The sequence below is a fragment of the Pipistrellus kuhlii genome, unplaced genomic scaffold (genome assembly GCF_014108245.1).
Source record: "Pipistrellus kuhlii isolate mPipKuh1 unplaced genomic scaffold, mPipKuh1.p scaffold_m20_p_30, whole genome shotgun sequence".
NCBI classification, from domain to species: domain Eukaryota; kingdom Metazoa; phylum Chordata; class Mammalia; order Chiroptera; family Vespertilionidae; genus Pipistrellus; species Pipistrellus kuhlii.
Window position 1 is genome coordinate 5,942,194 of NW_023425530.1, and position 20,403 is coordinate 5,962,596.

At 44.4% G+C, this 20,403-nt stretch overlaps 1 protein-coding gene across 2 annotated transcripts; it reads right to left on the reverse strand.

Moving 5' to 3' along the window:
* Positions 1–653: 653 nt before the first annotated feature.
* LOC123653326 (zinc finger protein 791-like) lies at positions 654–17,611 on the reverse strand. Of its 2 annotated transcripts, XM_045589282.1 has the most exons (7): positions 17,492–17,607; positions 8,381–8,481; positions 4,578–4,704; positions 3,990–4,062; positions 1,607–3,168; positions 1,362–1,386; positions 654–1,259 (listed from the first exon to the last, which is right to left on the reverse strand). In XM_045589282.1, the coding sequence occupies exons 2-5, from the start codon at positions 8,423–8,425 to the stop codon at positions 1,623–1,625; spliced, it is 1,791 nt and encodes a 596-aa protein (XP_045445238.1). In that variant the 5' UTR covers positions 8,426–8,481; positions 17,492–17,607; the 3' UTR covers positions 654–1,259; positions 1,362–1,386; positions 1,607–1,622. The 2 variants fall into 2 exon arrangements, with proteins under 2 accessions (XP_045445238.1, XP_045445239.1); XM_045589283.1 differs by lacking the exons at positions 1,362–1,386; positions 1,607–3,168 and having other exon boundaries at positions 654–1,361; positions 17,492–17,611.
* Positions 17,612–20,403: the final 2,792 nt, after the last annotated feature.

A 20,403-nucleotide genomic window follows, 5' to 3' on the forward strand; every position in this document is an offset into this window, starting at 1 on the left:
CAACAGTGGAATTGCAAAGCAATGGCTGGCAGTTTTGAGGGTATTTTTGGCTGGGAGGGCAAAGATTGAGGAAAAACAAACTAAAATATTATCTTCTTAATGTGAACTCCATACCACAATTCCCAGCAAAAAGCAACACACACAAAAATACATGACAATAATACAGAGGGGGACTCTACAGTGAACAGTATTATGTACAAATATATGGCACATACTTATTGACTAAAAGAATAGTGAATTTCAAGTGCAATTGAAAATTTAAAAAGAAAAAAAAAAAGAAAATTAAAAAAGAATATTTATGTATGTTGGGCCTATTCATTCAATACCCATCTGGGCACATTACTGGTCAGGGCACATGGAAAGACAACCCATTGATGTTTTTCTCTACATTGATATTTCCCTCCATTTCCCTCTATGCCTTCCTCATTCTAAAGCATCAATTAAAAAAAAATAACAAAAAAAGATTAAGTACTAATAATGACCAAATTTGTCAAAAGTTCATAAAACTTCTTTAATGGTGTGAGTTTTGGGGACTCTATGACTTAATTTGCAACAGGCTTACATGTATTTGTTAATTACACTAATTGGATTTCCTTCCAGTGAAATTTCCAAGAAAGTCTGAAAGTATTTGTAAAAATTTAGTTATTTTTAAAAAATAGGCAATTATACAGTATCTATCCAATGTACATTTTCACATTGTATTATTGCAGGGACATAAAGCAACATGATGGTTTTCCTACATTTTTACATTAAATACAATTCTCAATTTTGAGGGTTTTTTTTTTTATGACCTTTCCAATGAAAAGGGACAGCTGAAGGCTTTCCCACCTTCTATATACATTTACATTACTTCTTCAGGTGCATTCTTACATGTCCAAGAAAGGCTCACCAACATTCCTTATGTTCGTACATTTATTGTTGGGTGAGTCCCTTCATGATTTTGTAAAGAACTAGGATGGCCAAAAGCTCTTCTACAATCTTTACTTGGCAGGCTTTCTCTTTACTTGACAGGCCTTCTCTTTCATCCTTTACAATAAAATGGAAGAAACGAATGTTTTCTAACACTCTTACATTTCTAGGGTCCATCTCCAATATGATAATCCATACATGATGGCACAACTGAGAGAGAAATGAAGGCTCTTGGCTATTCTTTACATTAACAGTGTTTATCAATACATTTTATTTTCAAATGTCTGTGAAAACCAGTTGGGATGCTGAAGGCTTTACCACATTCCTTGCATTGATGTGGTTTCTCTCCATTATTAAAATTTTTGTGCATTAATAAGGAACTGGAATGAGAATTGGATTTCTCACATTGCTTGCATTCATAGGGTTTCTTCCAAGTGTACATTCCATGGTATCTAAGAGAAAAGGGTTGGCAAAACAGTTTACCTCATTCTTTAAAAAATATATATTTTTATTGATTTTTTACAGAGAGAAAGGGAGGGAGTTAGAAACATCAATGAGAATCATCGATCAGCTGCCTCCTGCAAACCCCCTACTGGGGATGTGCCCACAACCAAGGTACATGCCCTTGCCAGAATCGAACCTGGGACCTTTTAGTCTGCAGGCCAACACTCTATCCACTGAGCCAAACCAGCTAGAGCAGTTTACCTCATTTCTTATTCATGAGTCTTCTTTCCATTGTGAGTTCTTTTATGTCTTTGAAGATGTGAGGCACAGCTGAAGTCTTTCCCACACCGCTGACATTCATAGGGTTTTTCCCCAGCATGAGTCCTTTCATGATGTTGGAGGGTGTCTAGAGTAACAAAAGCTTTCCCACACTGCTTACATTCATAGGATTTCCCCCCAGCATGCATATTTTTATGACTTCTAAGAGATTGGGAAAGACAAAAAGCCTCTCCACATTGCTGACATTCATAGGGTTTTTCCCCAGTATGAATTCTTTCATGACATTGGAGGTAAGTTAGAGAAGAGAAAGCTTTACCACAATACTTACATTTATAGGGTTCTTCCCCAGTATGAATTCTTTCATGACATTTAAGGGAAGTTACATTAGCGAAACATTTGCCACAATACTTACATTTATAGGGTTTTTCCCCAGTATGAATTCTTTCATGATGTCGGAGGTTACTTAGAGCAACAAAAGCTTTCCCACATTGCTTACATTCATAGGGTTTCTCTCCAGTATGAATTCTTTCATGACAATGGACAGAAGATACATTAGCAAAAGTTTTGCCACAATGCTTACATTCATAGGGTTTTTCCCCAGTATGAATTCTTTCATGACGTTGGAGGGCACCTAGAGCAAAGAAAGCTCTCCCACATTGCTTACATTCATAGGGTTTTGTCCCAGTATGAGTTCTTTCATGACATCGGAGGGAAGATGCATAAGAGAAAGCTTTACTACAATGGTTACATTTATAAGGTTTTTCCCCAGTATGAATTCTTTCATGATATCGGAGGGCACCTAGAGCAAGGAAAGCTTTCCCACATTGCTTACATTCATAGGGTTTTTCCCCAGTATGAATTCTTTCATGACAATGGACAGAAGATACATTAGTGAAAGTTTTGCCACAATAGTTACATTTATAGGGTTTTTCCCCAGTATGAATTCTTTCGTGACGTTGGAGGGTACTTAGAACCATGAAAGCTTTCCCACATTGCTTACATTCATAGGGTTTTACCCCAGTATGAATTCTTTCATGATATCGGAAGGCACGTAGAGTAAAAAAGGCTTTTCCACATTGTTTACAATCATACGGTTTTTCCCCGGTATGAGTTCTTTTATGATTTTGGAGGGAAGTTGAATAAGAGAAAACTTTACCACAAACTTTACATTCATAGCGTCTTTCCCCAGTATGAGTTCTTTCATGATTTCTAAGGGAGGTTGAATAGTAGAAAGCTTTCCCACAGGGACTGCCTTCATTGATTCGAATATTGTGGTAATGCCTGAAAGCTTTCTCAGCTTCCTTACATTCATAAGGGTTTTCTTCATATTCTTGACATAGTCTGGGTCCAATGTGAGAGCTCAGGTGATTATTCAAGGATAAGTAAAGCATGAATATTTGCCTACACAAGGTGACTTTAGGTTGTTTTATTTCAGTAGTTGTTTCCCTCTCTTCATTATGATTTGGAATCTGCCTGAAGTTTTCTCTGCATCGAATACCATCCTTCTGTGTACAGACTCTCTCTACCGTATGACTGCTGTAAAAATCAGAAGCATATTATTAATATTCTGTTAATAATTTAATATTTATTAATATTGTAGTATGACTAGGATATTTTTACCATTTTGAAGGAAAGAGCAGGATTTCTGTACATTCTGAGTTTTGAAATTTCTTATCCTAAAACCTCTGATATAGACTATATCATAGACATGATGAAAACACTTATATTCATTAATGGAACATCTGTATATTGTTTTCAAGTATAATTACTTTTTATACACTAAACTTTAGGTCCCATTTCAGAAAAAAACATTTTCATGAGATTATTATAAGAGAGAATAAATTTAAAACTGGCTGATACAATTGGATTACATGTTTTTAAGATTGTTTTGTGGCTCATGATTTAGCATGGACCCATCAAGGGGTTGCCAGTTCAATTCCCCAAAAAGGAACATGAACAGACTGCAGACTTATTAATTAACCCCAGTACAGGGCATGCAGAAGGCAGCCAATCAATTTTTCTAGATCTCCCTTACACCTCCACACTCTGAAGTCAATAAAAAGATTTTTTATCACCACCAGCATGGCCAAGTGGTTGAACACCAACCTCTGAACAAGGTCACAGATCAATTCCCAGTCAGGGAAAATGCCGAGGTTCTGGTCTTAATACCAAGTGTGGGGTATGCAGGAGGCAGCCTTCATAATTCTCTCTTATCATTGATGTTTCTCTTTCTTTCTCCCACTCCCTACTTCTCTGAAATAAATTTAAAATATTAAATAAGTAAATAAAATATATAAAAAGCTATTAAAAAAAAAAAAAAGATTCTCTTAATGGTTTCTCATGTCAAAGTGACTCACCTAAGATTCATCCCATGATATTCATATTTATCTTCAGTGTCATTGTCTTCACCTTCTTCTTCTAAAATACATGCTAGAAAAAGTATTATAAACTATTAACACGTTAAACTCCCGGTCAGTCACCAGTGACTAACACTATTCTTTCTGTCTGGAAGACAAAACAGGCTGGGAGCTTAACGTATTAAAGAATATAAAAAATGGTTAGATTTTAGGGACACAATGAGCTAATGATAGTCCTAGTTTAATTAACAATGTATTCCCTTTCTGTATTTCAGTTATTGAAACAGCATTGATAAACAAGCAATAGTAGTTTTCTAATTGATTAAATAAGTAACAAGTTGGGTAGGCCAGAGTCATTCTGTGGTTGACCGTCAACCTATGGACCAGTATGAACCAGGAGGTAACAGGTCAATTCCCAGTGGGATCCATTTGCAGGCTAGGTCCCCAGTGTGAGGTGCACAGGAGGTAGCCAATCATTGATTCTCTCTCATCACTGATTATGCTAGCATTCTCCCCAACTCCTTCTTCTCTAAAATCAATAAACACATATTAAAAGAAAAAAAAAAAAAAAGAATTTGTGATACCTACCTACTGATGCCAAGTTCCAGAAGATTTCCAGCATCACATCTGTGTAGAATTTCTTCTGGGTGGGATCCAGGAAAGCCCACTCCTCTATGGTAAACTCCACATTAACATCCTCAAAGGCCACTGAGTCCTAAAACATCCCACATATACATATAGGAGAATGGGTGAGACAGAGAGAACTGGATACCTATATAAAATTCATAGGAAGTTCACATAGGACACATGGTCCACAACATTCACTCTATGACTTGATTGCAAGACTATTATTAACTGTCATATCTGCATAAAGTTTTAGTAACTACAATAAAGGCCTGGTAGCTTTCTTTTCTATTCTCATCACCAAACAGGAGAGGCCAGGCGGTGTGTGGAAATTCCAATGAGAACAAAATGTACGTAGCCATATTTTCCTGAAGTACTCCAGATTAATAGAAGTAGAGAGATACACCTGAATGAGTGAAAATATTCTTGTGGAGGAGTATGAATGGCCATTTAAAAAATAATATTTGTTAGTAATTCAGGTTGACTTTTTGCTTCTCTTATTTCATGGAGATAGGACCTGAGAGTTAGAGCTCAGGCATGAGCAAGACAGGGCAACTTAGCTTTCTACCGAAGTCCTCAACTCATGAGCCTGCGGGTTATTTCATTCTGATTTTTAGGACATATAGACAAGTATACTGAAATCATAAGATCATACTAAAAACTCTGGCAGAATTGTAACACTGTAACTGTGGCCTGGACCTTCAGGAACAATTTAAGACTTGGCATGTACAGGGGCTTTATTGAAGCCTGGAATATTTTCATGTTGAAATGGCACATGCTTATAAAGTACATAAGAGGTCAGGGGAGTAATGAAAATATTAAGTAGAAAACTCTAAAATTTGTCTTAATACTATGTTCTACTCCTGAAACTAATACACAATAAAATTAAATGTAAACTATAATTGGAATATAAACTATAACTGCAAGCATATGTGGTGTTTATGGATAGAAAAAAAATTAATACCATTAAAATGTCCACACTACACAAAGCAATCTATAGCTTCAATGCAATTCCTATCAAGATACCAATGCTGGCCCTAACTGGCTCAGCTCAGTGGATAGACCATGGCCTGTGGATTGAAAAGACCCACATTTGATTTTGGTCAAGGGCATATGCCGGGGTTGTGGGCTCAATCCCCAATAAGGGGCATGCAGGAGGCAGCTGATCACTGATTCTCTCTCATCATTGATGTTTCTATCTCTCCCTCTGCCTTGCTCTCTGAAATCAATAAAAAATATTTTTTTAAAAAGATACCAATGTGCTCACATAGCTAGAGCAAATATTCAAAAATATTATATGGGACCACAAAACACCCTGAATAGCAACAGCAATCTTGATATAGAAGCACAAATGTAGATGGATCACATTACCTAATATCCAACTGTACTACAAGGCTATAGTAATTAAAACAGCATGGTCCTGGCATAAAAGCAGCATATAAATCAGTGGAATGGAACAGAGAGCCCAGAAATAATCCAATGCCTTTAAGGTCACAGAATACTTGACAAAGGAGACAAGAAAACACAATAAAGTAAAGATAACACATTCAATCAATGATGCTGGGAAAATGCCAAAAAAGGAAACTAGAACAGTTTCTTACATCATAAACAAGAATAAACTAAAAGTGTATAAAATACTTAAATGTAAGACTCAAAACCATAAAAATCCTAGCAATAAAATTGTGGACATTTGTCCTATAGCAATACTTTTTCTGATTTGTCTCCCCAGGAAAGAGAAATAAAAGAAAAAATAAACAAATGGGACGGCATCAAACTAAAAGGAAACAGTCAACAAAATAAAAAGGCAAACAACCCAGTGGGAGAACATATTCACCAATGAAACCTGTGGTAAGGGGTTATTACCAAAAATTTATAAAGAATTTATACAATTCAACACCAAAAAATGATTTTAAAAAGGTAATGGGTTCAGTTCCCAAACAGGGCACATGCCCAATTCTGTGTTTGATTCCCAATTGGGATATGAATGGGAGTCAACCAATAGATGTTTTTCTGTACCTCTCTTTCTCCCTTATCTCTTTAACATCAATAAAAAATATACCCGACAGTGCTGATCTAAAAACATGAAAGAAAATAGTTTATATAAAAAGAAAAATGGGTAGCCCTAACTGGTTTGGATCAATAGATAGTGTCAGCCTGCAAACTGAAAGGTCCCAAGTTCGACTCCGGTCAACGTACCTTGGTTGTGGACATATCCCTGGTGGGGGTTTTGCAAGAGGCAGTTGATTGATGTTTCTCTCTCATCGATGTTTCTAGTTCTCTACCCCACTCCCTTCCTCTTTGTAAAAAATCAATAAAATATATTTTTTAAAAAGAGAGAAAAATGGGTAAAGGACCTAAACAGATACTTCCTTCCCCAAAGAGGACATACAGATGGCCAAAACACATATGAAAAATGAAATTAAACTCACACTAAAAAATCACCTCAAACTTGTCAGAATGGCTATCCTATCTAATAAAGAGGAAATATGCTAATTGACCGTCACATCCTCACAAAGATGGCAGTGCCCATAGCCAATAAAGAGGGAATATATTAATTGACTACCACGCCCTCAAAGTTGGCAGCACCCAGTCACAAGATGGCGGTGCCCAGACCCCTCAGTCCAGCTGGGGCAACAGGCATGCAGTACAGCCGGGTCCACCCCCAGGCAGGTCTGGGGGGCAGGCCCAGCCATGCCACACCTGCCTCCAGAGTCCCTCAGTCCCCTCCGGCCCCTAGCCGCCCAAGGCTGGCGCAAGCAAGCCACAGATGTTGGCTGCCCAGTCACCCAGGACTGGCCCGAGGCACAGGCAATCCTTGTATGGCAGCTGCCCAGCCGATGCTTGAGGTGCAGGCAAGCCTTGCATGGCAGCTTCCCAGCTGGCCAGGGCCAGCCCAAGGTACAGGTAACCAGGGCCAGCTGAGGCTTGAGCTGCTGGCAGTGGCAGCAGCAGAAGTGTGTTGGAAGCATCGCCTTCCCCTGATCGCTGGGTTGGCTTCTGCCCCTGAGGGCTCCCAGACTGTGAGAGAGGGCAGGCTGGGATGAGGGTAGGTCTCCCCCTCTCCCCATATTCAGGCACTGGGCCTCTAGCCATCAATAAAGGCACAAAGTACAAATGTCAGTATGGAGTTTCCTCTAAACTTAAAAATACAACTGACTCATAACCTGTTGGGGAGCACATGAGACTTGGGTGGAAAGTTTGTAAGGAATTATTAACATGGAGGAGAGAATATGCGTGCGTTTCTACCCCCATAGGACACTGTGGATTCCAGCTGGCCAGATTAAACCCTGCCATGGCACAGCATGGGACCAATCCTCTTCCAGAAATAAATGGCAGAAAGTTCACCACCTCCCTCTGTCTTCTACCAGTACATTCAGCAAAACAAAAAAGGGAAAATGTTGGGGAGCACATGAGACTTGGGTGGAAAGTTTGTAAGGACATTCTGAGAAAAAAGAAGTGAGTGGAAGGCTGTCTGCCTTTTATGGAAATTCCAACTTAGGGGAGTGCTGAAGGCAGTGCCCGTAATTATTCCTTGACCTTTCCAAACAATTCTGTGCACAGACAGACACCGGGTGTTTACCGGAATCCTTATACTTAATCTTTGAGTGTCCTTGCTTAAAGGATATTACAAACACAAGTTTGCTCCCAAAATTACTTACCTTACTGATTGTATCTGAAAGATAAACTTTATCTTAAACTGCTGTTACAATAAAAGCCTAACAAGGCAGACAATCTAGTTTGCCTGTGTTCCTTTAGCCAGGCAGTACCTTAGGCCTCTCTTTCACAGCAAACTTTGTGTCAGAGTAATCCATTCATCTGTCGCTCAGGGTCTGCAGGTCAGACTGGCAATGACCCAGCCATTTCACTTCTGGAAATATAGCCAAAAAAACCCAAAAAAAACCCCAAAAAACCCTCAAAACACTAATGCAAAAGGAAATATGCACCCCTGCCTTTATTGTAACATTATTTACAATAGCCCTGATTTGGAAGAAGCACCAGTGCCCATCAGGAAGTGAGTGGATAAAAAAGCCCTGGTCCAACCCAATTGAATATTACTCGGTGGTAAAAATAAAGGAAATCTTACCTTCCTTGACAGCATGAATGGACCTGGAGTACATTATGGTAAGTGAAGAAAACCAGTAAGAGAAACACAAATATCACATGATTGCATTTATATTTGGAATGTAAAGAAGAGAAACTAACAAAGTATATAAAGACTCATAGATACAGAAAACAGACTGACAGCTGTCAAATGGAAGGAATGAAAAACGGGCGAGGGATTAAGCAAAATAAACAAACTCTTAGACTCAGACAACAGCATGGGGTAGTAGAAGAGGGGAAAGGGGAAGAATAAATGGTGTTGGAAGGAGACTTCGGGTGGGGAACACACAATACAGTGTGCACATGATATGTCATAGAATTGTACACTTGAAACGTATATAATTTTATTAGCCAATGTCATCCCAATAGTTTAAAATATTCCTCAATTTGAAGACACAAAACTTACAAAAGTGGTTTTCTCCAAAAACATGATGCTACTGTAGGTGCCTTCTCCCAACTGGTCTCATTTCTGAGCTCTCCTGTGAGTTCCAGCAGCAGGACAGTCTATCCCAGGCACAGGCCCTGCCCACAGCGAAATTCCCCTAAGACATAGGACCCACTGAGGTCCATGTGTAGGGAACAGAGAAAAGGCTCCCACTCACCACTCGTGATGCCAGAAAACCCAATGACCTATTCGTAGAGCAATGACAAAATAGGGAAACCTCTCTGGTCTTACGTCCAGGGAGAGGAGGGAGTAAGACAAGCTCCCGGTTGAGCCCAAATTGTTTTTTCTAGAGAGCAGGGGTTGGGAACCTTTTTCTGCCAAGGGCCATCTGAATAGTTATAACACCAATCTTGGGCCATACAATATCATCAACTTAAAAATTAGCCTGCTATCTTTGGTCACACATGTACTGAATTCACAGAGCCAGAGCAAATGATTCCAGGACCACTTCAAAGAGGGCCCAGTACCACACTCTGCCTGCCAACTGCCTAGAAATGTATGAAACTGCCCACTCTGGTACACAGAAGTGAGGACAACAGGCTCAGCAATGCCACAGCTCCCAGCACCATCCGCCCGGCACCCAGCAGCCACAGGTGAGCAAGTCTGAGAAACGGAAGACAGACCCACATGGCTGGTATGTTGGGATGTGCTGTTCCTGGCAGCAAGTGCCAGTGTTATGTTCACCTGCAGAGGTGTGGGTGAGAGTGAAGCATACAAGTCCTTTGGCTGATCTCCCTTTCACCCACCCTCCTCTACCTTCCCTTTGAGGTTTGATGGTCTCATTCATGCCTCTCTTAATCTGTATCTGTTTGTTTATTTATTTATTTTCATTTTTTATTAAGATACACCTGGCTTTCTTATCAGCTTGTTCAACTGGGAGGCTATAGGGACAAGAGTAGACTGAGGCTCAAGCTGTCAATAGGCAACCATAAAAAAAAAATGCATACCGTATTTTCCGGAGTATAAGACGACTTTTGAAATGAAAAAAAGCCTGCTCAGATTGGCCAGAGTCAGAGGCGGTCTATTAAAAAAAAAACTGGTGTTGCCTCGGAAGTGAGGGATAGTCTTATACAGCGAATATAGGCCTAAACCTATGTTTTAACTGTAAAAATTTGGGGGTCGTCTTAAACGCCGGAAAATGCTGTAGTTTCCCAGAATCACCTGGCTCAGTGGTTGAGCATCCACCTATGAACCAGGAGGTCACAGTTCCATCCCTGTTCAAGACAGATGATGATCGCAAGTGCGATCCCCAGTGGGGAGAGGGATGGCAGTAGGCAGTCTAAGGATTATTCTCTTACATCATAAATATTTCTCTCTCTCTCTCCCTCTCTGAAACCAATAAAGATATGTATAAAGATATGTATTTTTTTAAATGAGCAGTCCAAGTGCTAATTACAAAGTAAGAAAAACCCTGTGGATTTTGTGCTCTGCTGGGGAGTCAGCTGCCTGGCCTGAGTGTGGGCAGACTCTAAGGCACATGTGTCAAACACAAGGCCCGCGGGCCAAATCCGTCCCGCCAGGCCTTGCAATGTGGCCCGCACCGCGCTGTCATCACTGCACTCCGCTGCGTTTCCATCACAATGACAGTTTATGACTGTTCAGTAAACCATTCGGCCCGCGATTTAGGCTGGATTTTAGATTTTGGCCCCTTCTCTGATTGAGTTCGACACCCCTACTCTAAGGCGTCAGTGACTGAGCTGTGTGCCTCCAGGGAAGGGGTCATTCCCCAAAGTTTCCCGTGAACCTGACTGGTGCCTCCCCCTCAAGAGAGATGCCCTAGTCCCACCTCTGCACTCCCAGCAGCACGCCCTCCTGGTGGCTGCACCATGCTCAGGTGAGGGTTAGAATCCAGGACTGACTGAGTTGGGTGCTCAAGGCTGAGTGCCCCTCCCCCCCTTTCCCCAAAGCCTGACGGGCACCTCCCCCTGATGGAGACCCCGAACCCCACCTGCCTCACACTTAGTGGACGTGTCCTGCAGAGGTCAGGTTCCTGGAGAATCTGGCACAGACTGAGCTGTGTGGCTCTAGGTCTGGGGCCATTTTTCCTTCCCTTGCACCACCTGTACAGAGTATTCCTTCACATGGCCAAATTTGGGTCTGTTTGCATTTGATAAACTCTGCTTTCCTCAACCTGAAAACTTCCTGAGGCCCTGCCCACCACAAAGGTGTGGAGCATCCAGGGGGAGTGGCCAGACTTGGTATCTGCTGGGACATTTGCTAAGAAATGATCAAAACTCTATTTAGGGGTAACTGGAGAAACAGTGTTGGAGGCACCAGCATATGTGGGCAGTGAGTCTAAAGTGGCACTTTTTGCTGAAACCGGTTTGGCTCAGTGGATAGAGTGTTGGCCTGCGGACTGAAAGGTCCCAGATTCGATTCCGGTCAAGGGCACATAACTTGGTTGCGGGCACATTCCCAATAGGGGGTGTGCAGGAGGCAGTTGATCAATGTCTCTCTCTCATAGATGTTTCTACCTTTCTATCCCTCTCTCTTCCTCTCTGTAAAGAATCAGTAAAATATATACATATTTTTAAAAAGAATTCTTTCATGAAAAAAAAATAATGTGGCACTTTTCTATTTCACAAGTATACTGCAAAAAATGCAAAAATTTACACACACTATTTTTAACCATTCTAGAATTCAATTTCTTTAAATAATAAGTTTAACTCCTAAAATGTATTGAATTTTCAGACATTTACATAATGTTCTCATAGTTGTCATATTAACTACAATAAATATTCAACGATATAACCATTTTTAAGATTCTCTACAGCAAGCATGTCAAACTCAAAGGCTTGATTCCCAGTAGGAGGCACGCAGAAGGCAGCCATCAATGATTCTCTCTCACTTAAGTTTATGTGGGCTACAAAAAAAAACCCCAAAAGCTTCAATTTTCACAGAATTTTACGTTTATTTTGATAGATATGCTGAATACAAAGTCTGAAATAAGTGACTAATCATTAACATAAAATAATATAACATTTTTAAATATATATATTTTATTGATTTTTTACAGAGAGGAAGAGAGAGGGATAGATTTTGAAATATCGATAAGAGAGAAACATAAATCAGCTGCCTCCTGCACACCTCCTACTAGGGATGTGCCCGTAACCAAAGTATATGCCCTTGACAGGAATCAAACCCAGGACCCTTCAGTCCACAGGCCAACATTGTATCCAGTCAGGAAAATAATAGAACATTTTAATAAAAGTTACTATTTTTTCTTGAACATTAATTTACCAGACACTGAATCATTGCACAAATTAATAAGTGTAATGCAAATAAACCTACCCTGTTTCTCCGAAAATAAGACAGTGTCTTATATTAATTTTTTTCTCCCAAAGATGTGCTAGGTCTTATTTTCAGGGCATGTCTTACCTTTCCATGCACTAGGTCTTATTTTCGGAGGATGTCTTATTTTCGGGGAAACACGGTATCTTTCTTGTTCTCTGAAAGGAAACTTCCTGAAGCCTGCGGGCCCCATGCAGCCGAAAAACGTCAGTCTAAGAATAACGACATGGCAACCGGCTGCTAAAATATTCACTGCTAGTATTAGTGGTGAGAAATGACGCGCCTGCACATAAGGCACTGAAGGGAAATGAATGCAACACAATTACAGTAATCAGTCATTAGCAAACATTGTAGTTCCTTATTAATAACTAGAGGCCTGGTGCACAAAATTCGTGCATGGGTAGGATCCCTAGACCTGGAATCCTCACCTCCAGACCTCCTTTTTCCTTCCCTCCCTCAGCGCCCTGCCACCATCTGCCATGTTCCACACCACCCCCTGGTGGTCAGCGCATGTCATAGCAAGTGAGAGAATGAACTGCCATTCTCCTGGTTGAACTCATAAGTGGACAATTTGCATATTAGCCATATATATATATATATATATATATATATACACACACACACACACACACACACACACACACATAAACACACGACAGGATATTGTAAAAATTAAGTTGTGAAATTTTTATTAAAATATTTCTTGCCAGAACTGGTTGAGCTCGGTGGATAGAGCCTAGGCCTATGGGCTGAAAGGTCCCAGGTTCGATTGCGGTCAAGGGCATATATCTTGGTTGCGGGCACATCCCCAGCAGAAGGTGTGCAGGAGGCAGCTGATCGATGCTTCTACCTCTCTATCCGTCTCCCTTCCTCTCTGTAAAAAATAAATATATATTTAAAGATATATTTTTTAAATTTTTTTCTTACAGACTGTAATATTGATTGGGTCGCAAAAATATTCATGCAGTTTTGGGCTGCATGGGGCCCACAGGCTGCGGTTTCATGTGCTTGCTCTAGAGACATGCCATACAAACAGAGATCATAAAATAAAAAATGTGCCCGGTAGGTGTGTGGCTCAGTGGTGAAATGCTGACCCATGCACCAGGAGATCATGGTTAGATTCCCAGTCAGGGACAAGCCTGAGTTTTGGGCAGGCTTGATTCCCAGAAGGGGGCATGCAGGAGGCAGCCAATCCATGATTCTCTCTCACCATTGATGTCTGTGTCTTTCCCTCTCTTTGCTCTCCGAAATCAACAAAAATATATTTAGAAAAATAAAAATAAAAATAAAAATGTGCCTGAAAATTTAAATACATTCATTTCACACTTGGAGTTTCTCTTGCATAAAAGGGAAAAGAAAAATCAGTCTGCTTTCACAAATTTTCTCGCTTTTTTCATCTAACACTCTCTCTCTCTCTCTCTCTATCTCTCTCTCTCTCTTTTTAATGGTTATCCAAAGATATTTTCCCACTGATTTTTAGAGAGAGAGAAAAAGACAGAAATAAATATCTATGTAGGAGAAACACATAGATTGGTTGCCTCCTGCACATGGCCAGACCAGGGCCTGGGCCAGGGAGGAGCCAGCAATCAAGTATGTGCCCTTGTTCACAATCAAACCCAGGAATCGTTGATTCACTGAGCTAAACCAGCTGGGCCTGCCTCTCTCTCTCTCTCTCTCTCTCTCTCTCTCTCTCTCTCTCTCTCTCTCTGAAAGAAGAGTGAGATAGAAACATCCCTGATGAAAGAATCATTGATCAGCTGCCTCTTGCATGCCCCCTACTGGGGATCAAGCATGTGCAACTCAGCATCACACCCTCCAGTTTCATAGGCTGACGCTCACCCGCTGAGCCACCCTGCTGGGATGTCTCAATCTTTCTCTTTTCCCCCTACCTGGTACATTTAATCAATGGACATTTTCATTCTCAGGGAAACTAGAGTGAAAGAGCTACCTTAGGTGATGCATAAAGGCTCTGAAGGAAGAAACACATACATTGGATTCAGCTCAGATGAGCAGCCTGCTTCCCACAGGACAGAAGGAAAGCCACTTTCAGAAGGTTCCACGTCCTAGACTCTCCTGTCTGAGACAGAAAGAACCCCTGAGTGTCACAGTCCCTGGGGAAAGCAGAGGAGGGACGCCTGAGCAGCCACCCCAGGAATGAAGTCTGGAGCTCCAGTCCCCTCCTCTCCCTGGGAAGAATGGAAAAGTGCTGGGCAGTTAGACAGACATGAGCAGGGCAAGGAGAACGGGCCAGGGCCAGAAGGTCATGCCTAGCAGCAGACCACTGTAGGCTGGGGCCTCATCCCCAGGTGACCTTTCGTCCCGTAGCGAATCGCTGGCCATGCAGATTGGACCCCGGGCCTTTCCCCCTAGAAATAGCCTCCAGGCCACACTTCTATTTCAGCTGCAGGCCCAGCAAAGCGATGCAGGGCGGACCTCAGGACCAGCGGCCCTGAATGATGACCGGGGCCCTGGCCACACCAATCAATCCGTGGAGACCCAGACGTGAAGGGACACATCTGGAAAGCTGCTGAATATTCTGAGATTTCCCCGGGACCTCCCTTAAAATCTCCACCCTTAAACCCCTGGGACAGAGAACCCAGCTTGCTCTCCTTCCTGGGAGCCTGTCCCCACCTCTCCTCGTCCACCCATCCCCCCGGGCCTGTGACAGCTACCTTTCTCTCTTCTAAGAGCCAAGGGCCCTTCCGTTACCTCTACACCTTGTTTCCTAAGCCCATGCCTTCCAAGAATTACTTCTTCTACCTCTGTGATTTCCCGAATCAATGTTCTCTTATAGCTTGAGTCTTGGCTCTGAACTCATTCCCAGCCAGAACTCAGACACCAAGGTTGCTGACCCCAGACCCGGTCTGATCAGGCAGGTCTAACACGAGGTGCTGCTCCCACCATGCCACCCGCCCACCCTCTTGGGTCTAACGAGGTGCTGCCAGCAGACGTGCTCCCTCTCAGGCTGCAGCTCAGGGACGGGTGCTCAGCTGGATTCAGCGTAAGGTTCTGACCCAAATGAACTCCCAACCTCACAATCCCTAACCCAGGACACATCCTCCTGACTTTCCCAGGTTTCCTCAATGTGCACCCACACCCTGGATGCAAAACTTCAACTGATGCCTAGGAACAGGCCCAGGGGGACCTCAACTAAAACCTCGGAAGGGCATCACCCCCTCCCGCAGGTGCACCTGCACCCCAGCTCTCCAGGGCTGTAGCTTCTCTCCCTGTAAAGGCTCCCTCCACGGTGGGTGTGAGCAGGTAGGACACCTGCAGGGGAGGCTCCCCAGGAAGGTCAGTGGGCCTTCAGGTACTTTCTTGGTAGCTCCAGGGCGTGGGGGCTTCCTTAGCTTAAAGCACCTGGCCTCAGGCCTCTGCTCCCCTCTGACGTTGCTCTGGGCCACACACTGATGTTTCAAACGACACAAAGCCAGAGGTGGAGAAAAGGGAACCCTAGTACACTGCTGGTGGGAATGCAGATTGGTGCAAACGTTATGGAAAAACAGTATGGTGTTTCCTAAAAAATTAAATATGGATCTGCCATCTGACCTAGTCATCCCACTCCTAGGAATATATCCTAAGAAACCCAGAAATATCTATCGGAAACAATGTTCATAGCAGCACAATTTACAACAGCTAAGATCTGGAAACAGCCCATGTGCCCATCCATTAGTAGATGGGTGCTGTACCTTCCTCTGTATCTTTGTGAGCTTTCTACTGAGTGAAAGAAAACTCTGCTGTGAAGCAGTGTGCTGGTTTATGCGGGCACAGCCTCAGAGGCCTTGTGCTGACTGAGCCTTTTGATCCCATCATTGCCTCCTGGGCTTGATGGATCTGTGTTTTGTACATTTCCTGGCCTCAGTGTGCAGTGTGATACAGTCTACAGTCGTGCACAGGAGCGTCCTAGGCCTTCACATTCACTCACCGACCACTGACTCCTGCAGAGCAGCCTCCAGTCCTGTAGTCCATTCAGGGTCAGTGCCCACACGGATGGACCATTTTCTATCTTGCCACCACATTTTTACTGCGCCTTCTCATAAATGCTCACCACCACTGCGTTACAACTGCTGACAGTACTCAGTACAGCAGCACATTGCACAGGTTTGCTGCCTGGGACCCACAGGCTACCCCATGTGGCCTAGGTGTGTAGCAGGCTACACCATGCAGGTGTGTGTAAGAACTGAAAACAACAAAACTGCCTCAAGATGGACTCCCCAGGCTCAAGGGTGCATGCCTGTGTGTAACTGCAGTTCCACCTCTCCCAGGAGTAACATTCTAACCCAGTCACCCAGCAACCTGCTGTTCAACACTGATCCCTCTAAAAGCCTCCTGTGTTCCTTCCCCTAAGGAAAGGAACCTGCCTGAAGCAAACCCCTCTTTTCTTTTCACTTCGTTTCTGCCTATTGTACATGCCTTCCATTTTGAACAGATTCTATTTACTAGATGGGATTGGCTTGATTCGTGAATGGGAATAAAGCCAGTTAACCTTCCACTTACTCAGCTGAATCTTGTTTTTAACCGTTTGAAAAGCACCACAAAACAAAAGGCTGATAACGATGCTGTGACTCAGAGGAGGGAAGATGGGGCTCAGGGTCCGGGGAGAGGCTGGGAATGCAGGCATTGGCTGCAGAGCAGGGCCTGGGGGACGGGGGGACGGGAGAGCCTGCCCCACACACATCACACCCAGGAGAACATGGTCCCTCTGGGGGGAAAGGAGGGACAGGCCACAGACCACAGCTCCCCCCGGGCACGGACCGCGGAGGCCGAGCCCCCTGTCCCCACGGACCCTCCGCGCGGCCCCGCACCCACTGCGGAGCCCGGGCTGTGGGCGCGGAGCCGCCCGGACTCGCTCCGCAGCCCCAGGCCCCGCCGCGGGGACGCCCTGGACCCGGGTCCCGGCGGGGCCCCCTGCGAGCCCGAGGGGCCTGCAGCCTCCGCGGAGCCCGGGCGCCTGGGGTCCGCAGCCCGGACCTGCCCGCGGACAGACGGTCCTTGGCGGCTCCCCGCCCTCCTGCCGCCTCCGCGCCCGGCCGTCACTCACCATGTCCGTTCCCGGCCCAAGTCCCCTGCGGCCCCACCGCCTCACAGGCCGCAGGTGGACGAACGACGGAAGTGCACGGGAGATGGGACCTCAGTGAACTTCCGGGTGGCAGCGGACACCCACCCGCCCCCACCGGCCCCACCCACCTAGCGCCCAGCTCAGCTGCAGACACTTCGCAGACAGCGCCCCCTGGCGCCCAAGCCCCAAGCAGCCACAGCTCCTGTCCGGGGAGTTTGCACTGAGAGGCTTACAGTTCTCACGTGAAAGGACCAGGTCAAAGCAGCCAGTGGAGAAATTAACTCCCATGTACTTCTCTGTGACTACACAATGATAGATGTCACAAGGGGAATCAGGAACACACTAATCGCTCTGTGGACAGTATAAGGTGACTCCCCTACAAATGAGACTGTATATCACCTAAAGAGGGGCATTAGACATTATTCCAGTATAAAAGCCTGAATCAGTTTTTGGTTTACAGAAAAATGCTAACCTTGATGAATCACTAATGTGGGTGTTCTGAAAATATCAGTGCAAATCTACTTCTCTTAAAATATATATATATATATATATATATATATATATATATATATATATATATATCCGACGCTCTACCACTGAGCCAAACCGGTTTCGGCTAAAAAATATATATATTTTATTGATTTTTTACAGAGAGGGATAGAGTTATATAAAAGAGTTGGTGGAAGTTCTGAGGATACTCTTGATTGGAAGTGGAAAATCCAGGAAATGATATAAAAGATGGTCTTTGAAACTCCTACGGTATGTATCTCTTATTGAAAATCTCATAATCGAGTCAACAACATTATCCACCGGGGAACACCCCAGCTCTAGATTGTTGTCCAATCACAGGCATCTCTTCTTAAATCAAAGTCTGTTACGCAAATAGTGAGGAAAAAGTAAAACTCCCAATATTAAAATTCACATAAAACCATATTATTGCCTAGACTTGCCTTATGTAGCTATTCCGACTGTTTATAGGTATAAAGCTCTTGTGCTTGTCACCCAAAAGGGGAACTTTGGGAGAGACTGGGAATGCAGGCATTTGGATACAAGACCAGTAGAGAAATCCCACTAAGCCTCTAATTGGAACTCGGAGCCCAGGCCCATTTCTGGCGCTGGCGCGGCCCCAGGAAGGCGCCCAGGCCGTGCTCAGCGCCAGCACCGTGGCTCCCAGCAGCCGGAGCGCGCACCACGGCCATCGCTCCTCCGCAGAGACGGGAAGATGAGCGAGTTGGAAGTCCAGCCAGCCCTTGGCCTTGAAGGAAGAGGACGGCACTGAGGAGGGCAGAGCAGGCCGAGAAAGCATCCTCCTAAGGAGCCCAGCGAAGTGCCAACATCTGAGACCCAGGGCACCAAAGGGGAGCAAAATCAGGAGGGCTGCCAAGACCTGGGAAACCACCGCGACTCCAGAGGGGAAACCAAGGGGCAGGTGTAAAAAAAAACTGGAGGAAGAGGGCATCTCGCAGTCCTCCGAGGGGCAGTGACTGTGCCGAGCCGTTTCCTTCTGAGCCTGGACAGCTCCGCGCCCACTACCACCCACCTGCACCCCGCCACACACACACCAGCCCGAGTGGGTAAGTTTTCATTTGGTCTTGATTCCAAGCACCCTATCACCTCAGGTGCATCCCCCCCCCCCCCCTTCTTCCCTCCCCCAAGCCTCCTGACAAAGCTGACATCCCATTTAGCTGCGCCCCTGTCCCCTGGGGGCACTGCTGACTGAACCCCTGGTTTAGGGAGTCTGGCTTACCATTAGGGGGCCTGGGAGGGCTCCCCTGGCCTTAAAAGGTCCTGACTGAGCCCCATATCACTGACATGCCCATTCCACTGCCTTGGCAGCAGCACCTGTGGCCATGGGTAGGGTCGTCTGGCCCTAAGATAACCCAGCGAACCCGTGCCTCACCAGGGGTAGCTCACACCCATTTTCCTTCCATGAGGTGACTAGCCTTGCACTGGGTTGGGGCACAGGAGGGAGAGCAAGAGGGGTGTGGGCCCCTGATCCCATCTGCTTCCACTTTAGACTTGTTCCCTCCCCTCACATGGAGCACTAACAAGGAGTCTTGCGCCCTCTCCCCACTACCCATACTTTCTGGTTCCATCTTTCCTCTATTCATAAACTACCCCTGGACAGTGGAGTTGTTTTGTTTTATTATTAGACATCTGTCATTACTACTACCAGCGAAAATATCCATCCACACTCCCTCCAAGATGCTTTTGGGAAGGAGCCAGGGGCAAAGCAGGCTGGGAATAGAGTACCCCAGTCCCAGGGAAGTTGGGGGCTCTGCCCCTTATGCTGCAGCAGTGAGCAGGGGAAGGGTCTGTGCTGACAGAAGAGAATGTAGGGCCACCTTCTCCCTGTTCTGCTGGGGAGGTAGCCATTGTTTGTCCCAGCCGGAGCCCCTCCCTCTGGTTTCTTAGTTTGCAGTTATTTGAATAAAAATATATCCTTTTCTGGGGGGGAAAAAAAATCCCAATACCACAATCAGATTTCAATAGCCTCTTAGCACAAACCAAATATATAACAAATTAACCATAATTGCAATTTAGAAGTAAACTTTGCCCAACTGGTGTGCTGGGTGGCTCAGTAGAACTATAAATCAAGTTGTGTTTCAATTCCTGGTCAGGCCCATGCTGGGGTTTGGGCTTGATCCCCTCTAGGGGTGTGCAGGAGGTAGCCAATCAATGATTTTCATCATTAATGTGTCCATCTCCGTCCCTAAATATAAATTTTAAAAAGTCAACTCACCGCTGAAACTGGTTTGGCTCAGTGGATAGAGCGTCAGCCTGCGGACTGAAGGGTCCCGGGTTCGATTCCGGTCAAGGGCATGTACCTTGGTTGCAGGCACATCCCCAGTAGGGAGTGTGCAAGAGGCAGCCGATCGATGTTTCTCTCTCAT

What these genes read in the sequence shown, in the direction of transcription:
- LOC123653326 (XM_045589282.1), bottom strand. Translation starts at nt 8,425, where the DNA reads ATGGATTACTCTGACACAAAGTTTGCTGTGAAAGAGAGGCCTAAG. An exon ending in CTGTGAAAGAGAGGCCTAAG is followed by an intron (nt 4,705 to 8,380) that starts GTACTGCCTGGC and finishes GGGATGTTTTAG; the next exon opens with GACTCAGTGGCCTTTGAGGA. An exon ending in CTGGAACTTGGCATCAGTAG is followed by an intron (nt 4,063 to 4,577) that starts GTAGGTATCACA and finishes TACTTTTTCTAG; the next exon opens with CATGTATTTTAGAAGAAGAA.